General features: G+C 40.9%; 1 protein-coding gene across 2 annotated transcripts in view; it reads right to left on the bottom strand.

The window, feature by feature from the left end:
- Positions 1–20617, bottom strand: part of DNM1L (dynamin 1 like) — a 53745-nt gene that overhangs the window by 20632 nt on the left and 12496 nt on the right. For both annotated transcript variants that reach the window (XM_062195056.1, XM_062195057.1), the window contains exons 2-5: positions 13374–13521; positions 6271–6317; positions 5822–5893; positions 796–882 (exon numbers count right to left, since the gene is read on the bottom strand). In XM_062195056.1, the coding sequence (XP_062051040.1) occupies positions 796–882; positions 5822–5893; positions 6271–6317; positions 13374–13521 (354 nt within the window). The remainder of the gene's footprint in view (positions 1–795; positions 883–5821; positions 5894–6270; positions 6318–13373; positions 13522–20617) is intronic.

Genomic DNA, 20617 nt, shown 5'->3' with positions numbered 1-20617 from the left:
ATTTACTTGTTGTACTAACCTACAGGTGAGTTGACACTGGCCTAATGAGACACAGTAGCGTTCTGGGTGTCCTGTACAGGTGAGGACAACAAAGAGGGCATGCTGACAGAAAGTGTAATGCAGAATAAAAAGCATTAAGGATGACTACAAATTCTGGCTAAGCAATTGGTAGAAGGGGGTTGTCATTTATTGAGAGGGGAGAAGATTAAAAAAAGGATCAAATCTAGGAATTTGGTATTGGACTTGTCAGATCTATAATGCTTACAAGACATTAAGTGTACAAGGGTACTTCAAAAAGTTCACAGACATGAAATTTAAAATGTTACTTTGGTGTGTAAGTTTTTCAAATCAATGTGCAGTTTTTCTTAATACACATTTTCTACAAACTTTTTGAAGGAGCTTTTTATCTGTCAAGCAGACAGATATCCAATTATCTGGAGATACTTGAATGCCATCAACATACAGAACCTGAAGTATTTAAAGCCACAGGATCTGAAGAAATCATGTAGGGGATGGAGTCCAAAAACTGAGCTATGGGGCACTCACTGTTCAGACAACAGGGAGATGAGAAGAAATCAACAAAAGAGACTGAAAGAAGTGGCCAGTGAGCTTGGAGATAAACCCGAAGAGTATGGTATCCTGGAAGCCAAGTAGAGAGAGTGTTTCAAGGAAGGCTCAACTCTATCAGATGCTCCTAACAGGTAAGCGTGACTGCAAAAAGAAGCTGGTTTTCTCACCCGGGGTTAGCAAAAATTAACATAACAAAAATCACAATGAGTAACAATGATTCCTTACCTTGGTCATTCCTGGCAAATCCACAAGTGTCAAATTGACAACGTTGGGTGAAAAGATCTTAAGATGAATTGGTTCAGGGCTTACTCCCTAAAAGTAAAATATATATTAAAATTATACTAACAATTCAATGAAGAATGTAATACTGTAGTAAATCTCATTTCAAGCAAACATTAGATGTTTTTAAAAATGTATTGCACCGGCCAGCGCCGTAGCTTAACAGGCTAATCCTCCACCTTGCGGCACCGGCACACCGGGTTCTAGTCCCGGTTGGGGCGCCGGATTCTATCCCAGTTGCCCCTCTTCCAGGCCAGCTCTCTGCTATGGCCCGGGAAGGCAGTGGAGGACGGCCCAAGTCCTTGGGCCCTGCACCCGCATGGGAGACCAGGAGAAGCACCTGGCTCCTGGCTTCGGATCAAAGAGATGCGCCAGCCGAAGCGGCCACTGGAGGGTCAACCAACGGCAAAAAGGAAGACCCTTCTCTCTGTCTCTCTCTCACTATCCACTCTGCCTGTCAAAAAAAAAAAAATATTGCACCACAATCTAGAAAACGTTTCAATAATCTAAACCTGTTGAAATACATGGGACATAAGTCAGCTGGGTTATACTACTACTAAACCCCATACCAATAATAAGAACAATTTATTTCCCCTGTATTAGTTTGGTTTCTTTTCTCTCGATTCTAAGCATGTATCATTTCTTAAGTATGTTTAATACAGTGCTGAACAAAACAACGTATTTCTTACTATCCAAGTTTAAGAGGTGCCAGAGGTTCAGACAAGGAAACACAGGTAAATTATTCCATTAAATTTGATGGGGTAGATGGGCGGGCGGGCAGACATTTGGAAAGGTGGTTAAATCAAATTGCTTGGGACATCTGTATCCCATATCTAAGTACCTAGTTCAAGTACTGGCTACTCTACTTTGCATCCAGCTCCCTGCTAATGTGCACCCTGGGAGGCAGCAGGTGATGGCTCATGTACTTGGATCCCTGCCACCCACGTGGGAGAACCAGACTGAATTTCGGGGCTCCTACTAGCTGTTGCAGGCATTAGAGGAGTGAACCAATACATCAAAAATCTTTATCTGTGGCCGGCGCCGCGGCTCACTAGGCTAATCCTCCGCCTTGTGGCGCCGGCACACCAGGTTCTAGTCCCAGTCAGGGTGCCAGATTCTGTCCCGGTTGCCCCTCTTCCAGGCCAGCTCTCTGCTATGGCCCGGGAAGGCAGTGGAGGACGGCCCAAGTCCTTGGGCCCTGCACCCGCATGGGAGACCAGGAGAAACACCTGGCTCCTGGCTTCGGATCAGCGCGATGCGCCGGCCACAGTGTGCCGGCCGCGGCAGCCACTGGAGAGTGAACCAGCGGCAAAAAGGAAGACCTTTCTCTCTGCTCTCTCTCTCTGTCCACTCTGTAAAAAAAACAAAACAAAACAAAAAACAAACTATATCTGTTTCTCTGTCTTGCAAATAAAATGAAAATACACAATTTTTGAAAGGGTGATTGCATAGTGAGGTTGTTTCTTGTCTACAAAAAGGGGGAAGGGATCAATTTGGTTCTTGATCTTTGAATATCAAGTGGCAACACTAGTGTAATAAGAGATTTCTAAGGAAATATATCTGGGCTGGTGCTTCCGTGTCTATCCACAGCGCTCCAAGTCCTCGTCCACAGCCCCTGGAGTACACGTTTCGGGCCACTCATATGCCCAGTCAGTCCAAGGTAGCTGCATTCTCTCCATTATTGAACTGAGAGGGAGACTGTGCTGCTTGGATGAAGCTCGTGCGATGTTTGGTGAAACTGAGTGATGAAATGGTGACCACTGCTCTGAAGAATGGGACACAGGTCCATGGAACAACCATGGGTGCAGATGCCAGCCAGCATGGATACACACCGTGCAGCTGTGGAAATGACCCAGAGGAACAGAAACCTGCACAGTTGGATACACGGAGTCACAGGAAATGCCATTCCCCAATGTATTCTACCAGACTGCTTCCCTCTGAGCACCCTTCACAGGGATGCTAAACTTAAGGTAAAAAAAAAAAAAATTAAAGATTTCTTTTACCCATTTGAAATGCAGAGTTACAGAGTTAGAGACAGGGAGAGACAGAGTGAGAGGTCTTCTGTCAGCTGGTTAATTCTCCATATGGCCACGACGGCCTGGACTGGGCCAGGCTGAAGCCAGGAGCTTTTTCCAGGTCTCCCCCTTGGGTGCAGGGGCCCGAGCACTTGGGCCATCTATGCTTTCCCAGGTGCATTAGTAGGGAGCTGGAATGGAAGTGGGGTTGCTGAGACTGGAACAGCCGCTACGGCACAGCACTGGGCCCCCAAGGTGAAATCTAACAAAAGGGGAGGTACTGCAGGAAGAGGCCAAGGAGAGGAAGGGGACTCAGCCACAGCAGAGGAGAGGCTCCGAGGTGATAATGTCTCTCCAGATTACTGTGTGAGTGATGAGCAATTTGTGGTTTTATTTTTCTTGTACAGGTTTTGTCACTTTTTAATAAACATAAATGTTGGACAGAAAAAAAAAATGTACCTGAATCATTAGGGTCCTGAATTAAAAGTCAAAATTCGGATGGTGAGAGATTACCTTTAATTTTTTCTTCTGTAGACTAGATTTAATTATTAGACTCCCCCCTCCTTTTCACCATGGTCCCTTTATAAATTTTAGGACTGAGTTAGCCAGATATTAAAAGACCCCTAAGAAGCAGGCATTTGGCCTAGTGATTAAGACTCTGGTTAGGATGTCCATGGAGTGCCTGGTTCAGTTTCCAGCTCTGGCTGCTGACTCCAGCTCCCTGCTACACACCCTGAAAGGCAGCAATGACAGCATAAGTGACTGGGTCCCAGCCACCCAGGTGGGAGACCTGAACTGAGTCTGGCTCCTAGCTTCAGGAGCCTGTACCAACCTGGCTTCAGCCTGTCCCTGGCTCTGGCCCCATTACTGCAGTATGTGAGGAGCAAACCAGTGGAAGGTGGCTCACTTGCTCTCACCTGCTCTCTCTCTGCCTCCCAAATCACACAAAGGGGAAAAAAGACACTGAGATGTTCCTACCTTGTCTTGGTACCCACTCTCTTATCCTTTAATCTGTCCTCTTGTCTATTTATCCACTGTAAACTTCCCCTCTTTAACCCACTGAACATTTTAATTTCCCCAGAAGGTTTTTTTGAGCATCCATTACTCTGAGTTCCCTATGGAGTTACAGTTGTTTTAGATTACTCTGAACTACTTTTCCATTTTAAATGCCCACTGTTCAGAAGTGATTCAGGGTCACTATCTGGGTTGTATGTTTCTCAAGATCTTCATGGCCATGGCACTCCTTATCATGTCCAGTACAAAGACTTGCCCAAATGCCTTTACAACTCCAATCTCATGGACATTTTAAATCCTTCAGGGCTACATACTAGGCATATGAAATCATTTATATATTCAGTCATATAAAATTACCTAAGATCAAGCATCATTTACTTTATTACAAACCTAATTTAGGAAAGGAGATTTTTCAGAAATTTGAGAATGGCAAACATTTCGTCTTTCAGACTCTGGATGAAAGCCTATTAAATAAGTAAATTATATCCTCTGAATAAATTAAATATCTTGTAGGTATAAAGACTCAATTTTTCATTACATTCAATTTAGTGTCACAAAAAACTCACTTCTGAATCACCACAGTTTCACAGTCTCTAATCTCTAGCACTGTGTAAAATCACCACCAATTTTACTGAACTCAGTAAATATACCGGGATCATAGGAGAGACATTCAGGCTGGTGTTATGATTAGTAATGTCAAAGAAGCCAAAATTATCTGACATAATTACAGGACTGAGGACAAGCTAATCCAGCTTCCAGCCACTTGTTATACTTCTGCACAATGTGATCCTTAATCACTGCATCAAATGCCCACCCCAGGGTTTTGTGTGTGTGTGTGCGTGTGTGTTTAAGATTTTTTATTTATTTATTTGAGGTAGAGTTACAGACAGAGAGAGGGAGAAACAGAGAAAGATCTTCTATCCGCTGGTTCATTCCCAAATAACCACAATGGCTGGCCCACAATCAGGAGCCAGGAGTTTCTCCCAGTTCTCCCACTTGGGTGCAGGGATCCAAGCACTCGCACCCTCTTCTACTACTTTCCCAGGCCATAGCAGGGAGCTGGATCAGAAAACTAGCAGCTGGAACTAGAACCTGTGTCCATATGGGATGCTTGGCTACAGGCAGAGGCTTAGCCTACTATGCCACAGGGCCAGCCCCCTCATCTTTTAAGATTTTATTTATGTGAAAGGCAGAGTTACAGACAGATCTTCCATCAGCTGGTTCACTTCCCTATATGGCCCCAATGGTGGATGCTTGGTCAGGCTGAAGCCAGTAGCTTAATCTGGGGTTCCCACTTTGGGGGTGGGGGGGGCAAACACTCGGGCCATCCTCCCACTCTCCCAGGCACTTTTAGCAGGATAGCAGGATCAGAGGTGGAGCAACCAGGACTAAACTCAGAGACCATATGAGATGCGGGAGCTAAAGGCGGCAGCTTGGCCCACCACACCACAAGGCCTCCCCTATTTTAGATTTTCAGTCTTGGAAAAAAGAAAGCAATCCACTGGTAATGTACTACTTTTCATTTTCACTGTAAAAACTACTTGATTTTTCTCCGCTTGTTTTCACAAGTCTAAGCTTACTAAGAGTTCTTCAAAATACATTCATCTCATAAACTATAGTACCTCCTGAGTTAGAGTACAATCTATCCATCAGAAACAGAGAATTTACTATGGCAGTATTAAGTAGAACAATTACAAAATCACAAAGTTGTATGTGTAGGATAGAGTAAAAAATAAACTCCTAGATAAAATATGTGATTTATATAAAAGCTCTAAGAAACAACAAGGACTATAAGCAAAGTTTTTATCTATTAGTGGAAATCGTCCACTTATTTCAAAGTTCAGCACCATGAATTTATAATGCCCTTCATACGTTATATACAGAATACCCTCAATTAAATATTGCCAGATATTTATGCTCCAGCTCTAAAAAACAATACATACCTTATTATTTCCTGAAATTCTTTCTGTTTCATTTTCAATTTCTTGTCGAATTTCATCAAAATCTGTGTACAGCTACAAAATTATTGGAAGAAAAAGCCCAATATTGAAAATCAAAGGTTTTTATGTGGGGAAAGGGGATATCCATAATGTATTTGTAGGATATCAGCTGATTTACTTCAGAGAATTAGTAAACAAATTCATATTTTTATCATTTTCCCAAAGCTGCCTGGTTCCACAATAGTTAACAATCTCTAAATTTGGGATAACTGAGCTTAATTTAAAGTTTATTTTCCAAATAAATTACTATGATTAGCAATGTTGCTAAGATAAGAATTATTTCACAAGAAACAGTTGCTTCAAAATAACAGAACATACCACCAGTAAGAAATTAAATGATCAACTACTATGTAAACATGGTATTTCTTCATTATATATTCTTGTGTGATTACCTTATTTTTGGTGTGAAGAAATTTACCCCATTCTTCTGCTTCTACCCCTGGAAGAAGAAAAACTTATTTATTGGAAACTGTGGAAATTGCTTTTTATCATTAGTCAGCAACACAATAAACTGTTACCTGTTTCTATTTTGCTATCAACTGCAAACTAATAAGAATTTTAAGAACTGCTAAATTATATTTTTCATATTTAAAAATTATCATTTTCAATAACCAGTTTCAGGTAGAGTCACTCACAAGTCTTCCCACCAGTTGAAATCCAGAATTCATGAATAAAAGTCTCTACTTCTCTTCATTTTCGCTTGTATAACTGTATTACAGTAAAAGCTATAGTCTTTACATATCTATACGCAATAGCAGTTTATGTGATGGAAGTACTAAAGTAGATATTGGCTAAGAAGAAAAATAAAGAATCCCAGTGAGTGATGTGCAAAGTATATTACACCTTGTAAATATCACACAAGATAAAATTTCAACATGTGAGTGAAACGGATGATTTTTCAATTAAATTTGGTTTCCTCTTGGTTATCTATAAAGGCAAAATTTATTACTCCTTTAAAGAGCTCTCTCACTAGTAGGGAGCTAGCAGCTTTGTAAACAAGAAGGCTTTCACGGTCATTTTGCCTCCAGGTCAAGACTGTTTTCCCCAGAAGGTGCTGTGGCTCACTTGGTTAATCCTCTGCCTGAGGCGCCACCATCCCACATGGGCGCCAGCTCTAGTCCCGGTTGCTCCTCTTCCGGTCCAGCTCTCTGCTGTGGCCCAGGAGGGCAGTGGAGGATGGCCCAAGTGCTTGGGCCCTGCACCCGCTGGGGAGACCAGGAAGAGGCACTTGGCTTCTGGCTTCTGATCGGCGCAGTGCCAGCCATAGCAGCCATTTGGGGAGTGAACCAACGGCAAGAAGACCTTTCTCTCTGTCTCTCTCTTTCACTGTCTATAACTCTACCTGTCAAATAAATAAATAAATCTATAAAAAATGATTGTTTTCCCTTAAAACTGGAGAACGGAAAGAAAGGAAACGGAGGACAAGAAAAAGAGAACAAAACCCTGGAATCTGACTGCACAGAGATGCCACCTCCATCAGGCGTCGACCAGAGTTCTGTTCCTGGAGCCCTTGCAGAAGAAAGGGCAGTGTCTGCACTGTGTGAGGTGGGCTTAAACTTGGGAGCAAGTGCCATTCTCTTTCCCAGAGAAGCTAGACATGTCTAGTTGTTCAAACAGAATTTAATTTTTCCTCCCCAACTATGTTGCTTTTGCCAAATTCAGAGAAGTTGAAAGTCTTAGTGATTAAGTATAATAATAGCTTATTAAGCAAATAAGCTACCTAAAATAGAAATAAAAATGACTGTAAGATATTCACCTATTTACATATTGGGGTTCCATTCTCTGGTGGAACAAAGGTAAATAAAACTGGATCCTTTTTCCAAGTAAAATGCTCACCTACTTGACGCTTAGTACCTTCTTCCAGGAAGTCTGGAGGACTGGAGTAATCTAGGTGAACAGAACTCACAAAGGCAGGCACTCCATAGCAAAAGGATGTTTTTAATTTACCTTGTCATAAAAAAGGCCTGACTTCACAAGCATATTTTTTAAAAAATAAAAATAAAATAAATTACATTCACCACCATAAAAGCTTCCATTTTTGATGCAATGCCAAAAAGATAACAAGAACCACTAAAACCTGCAATCAATGTGGATAGGCAAATAAAAATGAAGGAAAAAAAAATGCACACAGCCTGTAAGAGTACATAGCACACATGCAGGCAGGAGAGAGAAAGAGCCAAAAACAAGTGGAGAAAGGAAACCTTTAGAAAGGTGTCTCGAGTTTTTCCATGTAGCAGGGTCTGTAGTTAAAGAGAAACAGCACAGAATGGTGAGTTTAGTGCTTATCCCTAAAATGTTAAACCTTTTTAAAAAATTAAATGTGCAAAAACCTGATCACACTTCAAATGCACACAGCAGATATTCAAACTTTGCAGCTAAAATTAGAGAATTATATAGTATTTTAAGTGATGTAAACAAAGCATAGTGTTATAATTTACTTTTAACGTTGACAGAAAACACATTATCCCTTATAATTAATTATGTCACCACTGTTTCTAACTCTGATACAAATGAATTTACAAGTCCATTTACTAAAAATTTTGTCTGGGACCACTGTGGAGCGGAAGCAGGTGAAGCCCCTGCTTGCAGTGTCAGCATCCACTCTCAGAGTACTGGTTCAAGTCCCGGCTGTTGCGCTTCTGATCCAGCTCCCTGCTAAGGTGCCTGTGAAGGCAGCAGCAGATGGCCCCAGTGCTTGGGTTCCTGTCACCCACATGGGGATCTGGATGGAGTTCCAATATCCTGGTTTCAGCCTCAACCAGCAGCCATTACAGCCACTTTGGATGTGAACCAGCACATGAAAGATCTCTGTCTCACCCTCTCTCTTTCAAATAAATAAATAAATAAATAAATCTTTTTTAAAAAATTAAAATTTTGCCTGAGACAGCTGATAACCTACTGTGGAAAAACACAAATTTCCCAATAAAAAGAGTCTGTAAAGTATACTAAGGAGTCTTCGAAGGCCTTAAGAGTTAGTAAGTATATGCCAGTACAGACTCCGTTAGCTAGGCTGAGCTTTATGACGGTATGTTCTTTGAAACACATAATAACTTAACAGACTACCACAGAAAGCTAATGTCCCTCTTTGTACACTGAATCCAAAGGGAGTCCACTACTTGCGAGACTACTCATATCACAGCCCCCCAAGCCCCCCAATCCTATGTTCTTACTGCCTTTTGGGAGATGGCTTTTACAAATAAGTAACTCAACTGCATGGGAACAAATATTCAAATTACACCCAGATTTGTAAGCATTACTCTATAAAGCATAAATATTTATATTAAAAAATTAAAACTTGCTTTAAACAAACTTTCTCTTCCAAAAATAAACACAATTCTTGCAACTGTTCCAAGTTTCCATGGACATTGTCCAGAGGTATACTAAATAAAGCACAATGTCAACCTCTCATCAACATCACTCTTGAATTTTGTCTTAAAGGAAATCTGAGAAATGCTTCATTATTTCTTAACAAAATGTGAAAGATAATTGTGAGTTTGAATCTAAACCACCATCCAACTCTAAAACAGTTTCATTTTGTCTTTAATAAGCATTTAACAGAAAATTCTTTTACACTAGAAGTGGAGGACAAGCTGAGAATACCATAAATCTACATACTGACACCTCAATTATCCTATGTACCTGAAAGAATGAAAAATGCCCATAGATAAATTTTCCTCAAAACTGAACACTAACATATTTTAGGTAATTTGGATGGACATATCTGCAATGGATTACATTTCTGCTCTCAGAATGTACTGCTCGTAGCCTATTACTGGTAACTTGGGCCTTTAAATCACAAAGCCCTTACAGGCTGTAAACCCCCATACACAATGGTTACTGACTGATTGTTTTGTTTTCTGAAGTCCTTACATTTGCATATTTTTCCTCCCTTCTTTCCCACTGTTAGGCTGTCAGTTCTCACTCTTTCAGCTGACTAATGATTCCGAATTTCCTCTAGGGTAGAATTATTTAAGATAAGTTAAAACTATCCCAAGGGTAGAGTGGCTCTGACAAGAAGTTAAGGACATAGAAGGGTAGAGTGGCTCTGACAAGAAGTTAAGGACATAGCCTAGAAAAAAAATCACATGAAATTCAGCGCTTAGATTTATGAAAACTATTTTGTATTCCGGATACCTGAGTTGTGATTTTAAGCAAGGTAAGTACATATACACATATACTCACATGTATGTGTGCATATGCATGTAGAACGATACATACAATAAGCACTAAGCTTGACAAAAGAAATCATATACAGGTGAAGATCTGCAGATTTACTGACCACCAAGGAGACATCAACAAAACACAGGGGACACACAACAAGGAGCAAACATTTCGACAGCTGAAATGTACACTTTGCTAAGAAGCAAAGTTTCGTCTAAGGAAACTACCCATATCTGCAAATAGCTTCTCAGACACAGGATATCATCTGGCCTTCAAAGGGACTGAAGACAACAACAAGTTAAAAGACTTGGTAACAGGTATTTGGCGTAGCAGTTAAGACACTGCTTGGGACAACTGCATCTGATGCCAGAGTGCCTGGGTTCAAGCCCCATCAACACTTCTAATTCAGTTTCCCACTAATGCAGAGCCTGAGAAGCAGTAGTAATGGCCCAAGTACTTGGGTCCCTGCCACCTCATGGGAAACCTAGCTTGAGTTCCTAGTTCCTGGCTTCACCCTGACCCAGTCCTGGCTGCTGCAGGACAAAAATTTAACAAAAAGATTTTATACCATACAGTTTCTTAAAGTCTTAGTTTAAGATATTCAGTAAGTTTGTTTAAGGAAATCATTAAGGATGAAATTTACAAAGTGTTCTCTTTGAAGCTGAACCACAGGTGAAACCAAGATGACTAAATTTAAGGTTCAAGATTTCAAAAATAAATATTACAGAAATGCAAAGTGATGAATAACATACCAAGAAGCTACCCAACATAATTAAAAGTTCTACATATTCTCCAGCAGTCTACACGAAACAGTCCTTGTTACTATCTACATTATTAACTTGCTTCAGTGATTAATGTTTTAGCGTCATAATAGATGTCAATGGCAGGTTTTCCGTTCCCTTTAAAAAAAAAAAAAAATCGCAGGCTCCGCGGCTCAATAGGCTAATCCTCCGCCTGCAGCGCTGGCACCCCGGGTTCTAGTCCCGGTCGGGGCGCCAGATTCTGTCCTGGTTGCTCCTCTTCCAGTCCAGCTCTCTGCTGTGGCCCAGGAATGCAGTGGAGGATGGCCCAAGTGCTTGGGCCCTGCACCCGCATGGCAGAGCAGGAGAAGCACCTGGCTCCTGCCTTCAGATCAGCGTGGTGCGCCAGCTGCAGCGGCCATTGGGAGGTGAACCAACGGAAAAGGAAGGCTTTTCTCTCTCTCTCACTGTCCACTCTGCCTGTCAAAAATAAATAAATAAATAAATAAATAAATATAAAAATAATAAAAAAAAAATCAAGCCATCACTACCCAGAGCTCCTATAATAAATAAAGAAATAAATCAGATACAGAAATTAAAGCAACTTCAATGTTGTCAACACGATCATCCCATTTTAAATCAGAATATAAGTAGAATGGGGGCCGGTGCTATGTTGCAATGGGTTAAAGCCCTGGCCCGCAGTGCCAGCATCCCATATGGGCACCACTTCAAGTTCTAGCTGCTGCACTTCTGATCCAATTCCCAGCTAATGTGCTAATGCTCCTGGGAAAGCTGCGGAGGATAGGCCAAGTCTTTGTGCCCCTGCACTCACATGGGAGACCCGGAGGAAGCTCCTGGCTCCTGGCTTCAGATCGGCTCAGCTCTAGCCATTGTGGCCATCTGGGGAGTGAACCAGCGGATGGAAGACCTCTCTGTCTCTACCTCTCTCTGTAACTCTTTCAAATAAATAAATCTTTAAAAAAAAAAAAATGTAAGTATAATGAAATGGCAAAGAGGGGGAGGCATTTGGCACAGCAGTTAAGATGCTGTGTAGGATGCTTGCATGCCATACTGGAGTGCCTGGATTTGACCATGACTCTGCTTCTGACTCCAGCTTCCTAGTAGTGTACACCTTGAGGGACAAGAGACGATGGCCTAAGGGGTTAGATCCCTGCGATCCACATGGCAGACCCAGATTGAGGTCAGTGCTCCTGGCTTTGCCTTGGCTCAGCCCCCAGCTGCTGGAGGCATTTGGAGAATGAACCAGCATAAGCTAGCTTGCTCTTTTTGCCTTCAAGTAAAATGAAAATAAATGTTTATTTTTTTCTAAAGAACTACATTGAAAGAAGATCTCTGTAGATAAAGACACAGTAGGGGTCAGTGCTGCGGCGTAGCAGGCTAAGCCTCTGCCTGCAGCAATGGCATCACCTATGGACGCCAGTGCGTGTCCTGGCTATTCTTCCTTAGATCCAGCTCCACTGCTCATGGAAAGCAGTGCAAGATGGCCCAACCACTGCACCCACGTGGGAGACCCAGAAGAAGCTCCTGGCCTCAGATCAGCTCAGCTCCAGCTGTTGTGGCCAACTGGAGAGTGAACCAGTGGATGGAAGACCTTTCTCTCTATCTCTCCCACTCTCTGTCTGTAACTCTACCTCTCAAATAAATAAACACATAAAAATCTTTAAAAAAAAGTTTTAAAGAAAGAAACACACAGTACTCTGCTGCAAAAGTCATTTAATAATAAGAACTATTTTACAGACTTAAGAAACAAAATCTGAAAGGAAGATTAAATATTTTACTCTCAGTAAACATTTCAAACACCAGTCATACAAGTATGATTAATAAAGGATATACATTTAATAAGCAACTTAAAATCTGCATTAAAGGAAAACACGCCTTATTTCCACCCTCCATCCTTTCTGTTCAGAGTCCACTAAAGGGACCTTAAGAAAGGTTAGCTGGAGACTAACACTGAACACAGTAGAGTGGTAGATATTTAAAAATCAAAATAGTATGCACTATATAAGGTAGACCTCAGCAAGAGAAGGAGGGTAAAAACTAAAAATGATCTTAAAATTAAAGTCTCCTTCTATAAGCAATTTTCATTCATCCTAGATTCATAGGCAAAAGAATCAAAATTAGCAGGTACATGGTAAAACCTGAAAATAGAAGGTAAGGATGCCAAACAAAAAAATTTTATTTAAAATGGAAACTTTGAAAGACAATCTAAATGACTTACATTATAAATCAAGGAAAAAAACAATCAGTGGTATAACATAAAATAAAAAACTTTACAACACTTCAAAAGATACTTAAAAACTTTTTCTTTAAAATAACTGGTTCCTGTTTACTAAGTTCAATTACACAAACAAGGACCGTTCTTAGTAACTTTACTCACAGCCTTTCAAAGAAACAAAAACAGAAACTTTTCTTTTTTAACTCTGAAAAAGATGCATTCTATACTTCTCTTTGTGGGACTTCTGATTTTGCTGTAGGCATTAATTTCTAATTGCCTAATCAACTCAGACATTTTTAAGAAAAGACCAAAAAGGAAAGCGTTTTCAAACAATCTGCATCCTAACTCTGAAATTTACCATTTTCTTCTCCGCTTGTTTTTCGTTTGTCTTCTGGTGACACGTGGACCAGCTGCAGAATGAGAGGCCTCCGGGTGACAATGCCAGTGCCTCTGGGCAGCAGGTCCCTCCCCACTAGGCTTTCCAGCACTGAACTCTTCCCACTGCTCTGGAAACAGAATACAAAAGTGCATGGTGAGTTTCTTTAACCATAATAACGAAGCAGCATACAGAGAAATTATCTGAAAGGAAAATTAGTAGACTTTTAAAATAAAATTTAGTTACATTTTTCTATGGAGACCTTTATCTCTTAAAAAAAAAAATGAAATCCAAAAATAGCAAGTAAATGTCCCCACTTTCCATAATTTTGTTATTTTTTTTGCTTTCAGTGAATCAGATTTTTTTTTTTTTTTTTTTTTGGAGAGGCAGAGTTAGATGTGAGAGAGACAGAGAGAAAGGTCTTCTTCCGTTGGTTCACCCCCTAAATGGCCGCTACAGCTGGTGCACTGCGGGCGGCGCGCCACACCGATCCAAAGCCAGGAGCCAGGTGCTTCTCCTGGTCTCCCATGCGGGTGCAGGGCCCAAGCACTTGGGCCATCCTCCACTGCCTTCCTGAGCCACAGCAGAGAGCTGGACTGGAAAAGGAGCAAGCGGGACAGAATCCAGCGCCCCAAGTGGACTAGAACCCAGGGTGCCGGCGCCGCCAGCCAGGCTTCCACGGTTCCTAACCCACATAATATTGGCATAAATAAAGCCATGCCAATAAAATGTGGTGATTTTACTTTAATGGGGAGGATACTTTTCTCTAATCTGCTTATATTTTAATATAATGATCAGGGATATCATTCCATATCAATGTATTAACTTCTGTGTTTAATAGTTAAAACAGTAGTCTACTATATCGTGAAACCACACCCTAACTGATGGGCATTTAAATGTTTTTTTGTTGTTATTACCAATGGTGCAGTGTGCATGCTTATTATACATACAACCCACAATATCCTGTTACCTCTTTAGATTTAGTTCATTTAAATTAGACTGCCGTGCATTCAAAAACACTGTCAGACTGAACAGCACAGCTTGGCACCACACCGTGTGTTCAGTTTGCTGCATCCCCATCAGGACTGGGCATGATCACTTTTGGAATCTTTGCTACTTTGACTGATGGACACTGGCAGCTCATCTGAAGTTGTATTTCTTTATGACTGAGGTCAAGGATTCTTTTTCAAGGGTTTTCTGTTATGCTTCTTTTAGTGATCTGTTTATTCAAATGCTAGTATTTTATATTTCCTGTTACTAATAAAGCTGTTCAATCCATAATGTAAACATTTCATTTCTTGTTGTCGGGAATATTTTCTCCCAACTTTTTAGTTTGAGATTTTTAATGGTACCAGTAAGTTGTAGCAATAAAAGCAGATATTCACTCATATGCCAAAACACAGACTGACTTACCAAAACTGACACATTTGCTTTGTTTCTGCTTACACACACATACACATATTTTCTTTTGTTGTCCCGTTTGAAAATTTACTCATCTCAGGACACTTCACTTCAAAGAACTGGGGCATGTTAATTCCTAAGAACAAGGCATTCTTCCATAACTATGGTACAATGATCACACTCAGGAAATCTAACAGGTGCAATATTAGCATCTAATATATACCAAAAATAAGTAAACCCCTACTATACACTTTAAGTGTATTTTAGGCTAATTTACAGAGGTTTTACTGTCAAAGGGACTCCTTACAAAACCGCAGGCAAGGCTCAAAGAAGACTCACAAGGCTAGCACGTGCAGCAGGCGAGTCACCAGAGGCGCTCACGCCACTCGTGCACCCCAAGGTGGGACTTGCAGGAGAGCCACAGCCAGCCAAGGCTCCTTCACACAGGAAGTACCAGACAGGGCAGGAAATACCCAGATTCTGTCTTCCTTCCTCCAATTTTCTGCCAGGAATGGTTAACGGTCAGCCTAAAGATTACACAGCTTGAGTGTGAGCTGGACTTTCTGGAACTGCTAGGTGTTGGTATACAGGGCCGCAACGACCCTCTCATGAAGTAAATGAGTTACTTTCCGTAATTTTGTTTCTGTACTCTGAAATAAACATAGAAATTTCCTGTTCTTTATGTCTGATGAAAGTGATCCATTAAAAAAATCATCTAATTCTCTTTGATTTTCAATGTACAGGCTCATAATATTCTTAGAATTTATTTTTCTTATTTCTAATATTTTATTTTTATGTTCTTTTTCCTGACCAGAGTTTTCCAACGACAATTAAGTTGATTTCATCAGTCAAGTCTGTCTTTTATTATTTTTTTCATGTCATGTTTTCTGTATTAATTTCTTCTTTCTGTCTGGTTTTGTTGTTATTCTTTGTTGTTATTCTTTGTAGGGAAAGGATAATATGTTATTTTAAAGAACTCCTAGGATTGCATATTTAAATTATTCTTTTTTCTTTTTAAAGACTTATTTATTATTTATTTGAAAGGCAGTTAGAGAGGCAGAGGCAGAGAGACAGGTCTTCCATCTGGTGGTCTACTCCCCAAATGGCCAACCCGAAGCCAGGAGCTTCTTCCTAGTCTCCCACATTGGCGTGGCAGGGACCCAAGCACTTGAGCCACCTTCTACTGCTTTCCCAGGCCATAGCAGAGTTGGATCGCAAGTGGAGCAGCTGAGACTAGAACCAGTGCCCATATGGGATGCTGGCACTGCAGGCAACAGCTTTACCCGCTACACCACAGCACCAGCCGCTAGCTTATTTCTCTTATCTCAGATACCAACACTGGTACCTCCTATCAACTCATATACCAACATGCACCACCCTCTTCAGTCATCTCTATTCTTCTATACCAAGATTTGTGGTTCTCAATGGCAGTGTATGATAGAACTTTGCACTTATTTGCTTTTCATTTCACATTATATAGATTCTTGAAGTAATGCTAATACTAGCATTACCAACATAATTACTGAAAACAATTTTCTAAATGTTTCCCATATGATCCCTCTACCCTCCTTATCACCGCTTTACAAATCATTTTCTCCTTTTAAACTCTCATTTGGTCTTAGTTTAATTAATGCGTCACAAACTCGATAATGATGCTTCTCCAGTCAGTCAGGCATTGGGCTCAGTGTGTTAAGGTGCATCATGGGAAGCCTGCATCTCTTTCAGCCTGGGTTTGGGTCCTAGGCTGCTCTACTTCCCATCCAGCTTCCGGCTAATGCATTCTACGAGGCAGCAGCAGATGTCTCAGGTGCTTGGGGCCTTGCTACTCACTTGGGAGATCTGAGCTCCTGGCTTTGACCTCACCGAGTCCAGCTGTTGGGGACATCTGAGGAGTGAACCAGCAGATATCTGTCTGTCTCTCTGTCTCACTCAGGTTATATGTAAAATTGTTAACCTGTACTTTTTTGAGTATCTTACCTATGAATACTGTCTTCTTTTTCAAAATGTTGCATTCAAAGTATGACAGTATTTTTCCTTCATGTATAAGGGGTTTTGTGACTTCTACCTGCTTGTCTGAAGGATTATTATTCCTTTGAAGTCTGATAATTTTTCTAGGCCATCTCTGTTTTAGTTTTTTGTGTTAACATTCTCAGGTATGTGCCGTGTTCTTTCAAAATGTCATTCCAATCTGTTTTAATTCATTAAAATTGTCTTAATTCTTAATTTTTAATATCTGTTCTCTTACTAGGCTTTTCTTATTGAGGAATTTCTGTGATACATATGTTGAATCTTCTTGTTTCTAACATGTTAATTTCTATCATTGGAGGTCCTAGAATCAAGTTCCAGCTCTACTCCAGGTTCCAGTTTCCTAATGGATATCCCGGAAGGCAGTAGTAATGGCTCAAATACATGAGTCTTGGCCACCCACAAAGGAGACCTGGTCCAGTTTCAGCCATTGTAGGCATTTGAGGAATGAACCTGGACGGATGACCTTGCTCATCTCTTTCTGTTCCTTTCAAATAAAGGGAAATGTAAATAAATAAAAATTAAAACAAAAAAAGAGTAAATTGTAATATATTCTTATAAAGGACCATTATAGGACAGTGTAACTAAACCAGGGACGCGTGTGTGTGAACAAATTTCTACATTTTCCTCCATAAAAGAGATCTAAACTAACTTAAGGGACCAGTTCTGATAGAAAGATCAAGTATTATACTCAGTGGGCAAGAGTCTGGCCTAGAGGTGAGCCGCTAGTTAGGCGCCTGTGTCCTTATCTCAAGTACTTGGATTTGACCCCGACTGCAGCTCAGGATTCCAGCTTCCTGCCAATGTAGACGCAGGGAGGTAGCACTGACGGCTCAGGTACTTGGGTTTTGCCACCCATGTGCGGTTCCTGGAGTGAGTTTCTGGCTCTTGGCCTGGCCCTAGCTGTTGGCAGGCACTTGGGGAGTGAACCAGCAAAGCAGAGTGTTGTCTCTGTCTTAACTAACAGCTAAGTAAAACAGAACTGTACTCAACTATGCGAAAGAGGACTGTAAGCAATTCAAATGATATTTGTTTCCTTTCTCATTATTTTGGACAGGAAATGAAGAGGTATGTTTCCTTCTTAAAAGAATGGTTAAAGAGGCTACATGGTCCAGAGCTTTGGGGCACTGCTGAGATCAGCCCATTATAGTCCCCACCTGGCCTGTATTGGTAGCCCCAGCTGGAAGGGCAATGAGGGATGCTCAGAGTCAGCATTCCATTGGTACCAAGTTTGACATTAATAGGCTGGTCTTACCTCTGAGGCAATAAAATCTAATTTGTATAACCAAAGTTCCTGTAGAAATGAAATATACTTTCTGACTTCTAGTAGAACTTCTCCCTGATATTTATATGCCACAGCCTGTTGGTAAAAATACAAATACTTCAGATGTACAGTGAGTCTCACGTTAAGATGGGTAGTACCCTGTAACTGCCCTGTGTGGGGCCTTTGGCAGCCCAAGGACTCATCTGGTGCTTCTAGAATCCACAGAAACCTAAACTGGAGAAATTACACACCCAGCATCCCCAGGATGACTGGTTAGCTCAGAAAGCACCTGAGATATCACACTTCATCCCTGCCTCCCGTGGTGTTCCAATATGAACAAAATGATATGAACTGCCTTAGTCATTTCAAAACTAGACTATGACATTTTGGAAAATGAAGCTCCTACACCACCCCAAGTCTTCTCTACATAATGGGCACTCATGCTAATAATATAAATGAGTGTTACTCCTACCAGTGATGTGTAGGTTCACACTAAAACTTTTTATCTGTTTATTTCTCTGGTACATGACCAAGTCTCCAGTATACGGACCTTTGAGGAAGAACCACATCCAAACCACAGTATTCTCAAAAAGATAAGAAAAAAGAATGGCTACAGTAATATGGGTAGACACAACATATTTTAATTTCCTTAGGAACTCAGAATCTTAAAACATTTCTCCATGCATCTCACATTTACTGTTGCAGATTCGAATCTGATGCCAGTCTGATTTTCTTTCCCTTTCAATACCATTCTATTTAGAAGTATATAATTCCTTTTGTTTTCATTTAAGAAATTTAGCAAGGGTATGTCTCTTCTTTCAGTATTTATATCCAGCAACTGAAGTCTAAAAATGTCTTAAGTCAGTCTTAGAGAACTTTTATCTTTTGGTTATTAATTCTTTTGTCCTCTGTTCCAAATGCACTTTCCCAATCATATATAAGGATTTTGGCTCTCTTAAGACTCTTGTCTCTAGTAAATTCCATAGCATATGATTTTTAGTTTTGTAAGATTTTTATTTCTTTGAGATGTGGAAACAAAGAGTTCTCTCATCTGCTGGGTTCATGCCCCAAATGCATACAACAGCCGAAGCTAGGAGAACAGAACTTGAGCCATCACCTGCTGCCTTCCAGGGTGCACCTCAGCCAGAAGCTGGAGTCTGGAAAATAAACAGGCCTCAAACTCAGGCACTCTGACATGGATGTCTAAGTCCAAGCAGGGTCTTACACATACTGCAAAAACTTGCCCCAATAACATGTTTATGAACTGTCTTTTAGAAAAATTCCCCAAGTTATTTAGGTTTTCAGTAATTTTAATCAATATTGCTTCCTTAAATATCTCACAAAATGCTTTTTAAATATACATAATTATACATATTTTAAATGTTGGGGCTGGCACTGTGGTACAACGGGTTAACGCCCTGACCTGCAGTGCCAGCATCCCATATGAGCGCCAGTTCGAGACCCAGCTGCTCCACTCCAATCCAGTTCTCTGCTATGGCCTGGGAAAGTAATACAAGATGGCCCAAATCCTTGGGCCCCTGCACCCCCATGGGAGACCCAGAGGAAGCTCCTAGCTCCTGGCAGAGCTCCAGCCTTTGTGGCCAACTGGAGAGTGAAGCAGCGGATGGAAGACCTCTCTCTCTCTCTCTCTGCCTCTCCTTCTCTTTCTGTATAACTCTGACCTTCAAATAAATAAATAAATCTTTAAAAAACTGTAATATAAATAATATTTCTCTTGAATTCTGCATTAACCTCACTTTTATTATTCTGACAGTCTACTTCAGCCTTCTCCTTTATGGCTTCTGATTTTCATATATATGAATAAATATACAAATAAGAATAAATGGCTTTTTAAGAGGTTGTCAGACACTGAATTGTGTCCTAATATTAACGCACTGTAGCCCTAATCTCCAGTAGTAGCTCAGAATGTGACTGTATTTGGAGACAGGGCCTTTGGAGAGGCGGCTAAACTAAAGCAGGGCCATCAGAGTAGGCTTCCTACAAGCTGAATTAATGCAAGCTGCCTCTATGAAGAGGCAATTTGAATAAACAGACGGCAGGGATGTACGCACACAGAACGCAGAGCATGTGAGGATGCAGGGAGAAACGCAGCCAGCTGCAGGCCACGGAGGGCGAAGCGACTCAGGAGAGAGCAGACCCGCGGGTAACTGACCCTGCACTCCTCTGCCCCCAGAGCTGTGAGAAAGCACCCTGCGGTCTTCCGTTAGGGCAGCCCCAGAGGACTAAGACGATCACTAACTGAATTTCCCAGACAAGTTTATGAATGAGAACACCAGATCTCTGTCAAGATGGCATCAGAAAATCAGTAATACCTCAACAAAGGTATTTGTTTAAAATGTCATTGTATTCTTCTAACATTTTGTCTATGCATTAAAAATATAAGACTACTTCTTACATCAGCCAAAACTTAATAATTTTTCTTAAAATTTAGTCTTTAAAGTACAACCATTTTAATTAGTAATAATAGTACTGACCATAATACATAACCATCACCATTTCAAGTGGTTAACCTCAT

Source organism: Lepus europaeus, chromosome 6, assembly GCF_033115175.1.
Source record: "Lepus europaeus isolate LE1 chromosome 6, mLepTim1.pri, whole genome shotgun sequence".
Classification (NCBI taxonomy): Eukaryota; Metazoa; Chordata; class Mammalia; order Lagomorpha; family Leporidae; genus Lepus; species Lepus europaeus.
The sequence above is the reverse complement of the archived record's forward strand: the minus strand, read 5'-3'. Positions and strand labels throughout refer to the sequence as shown.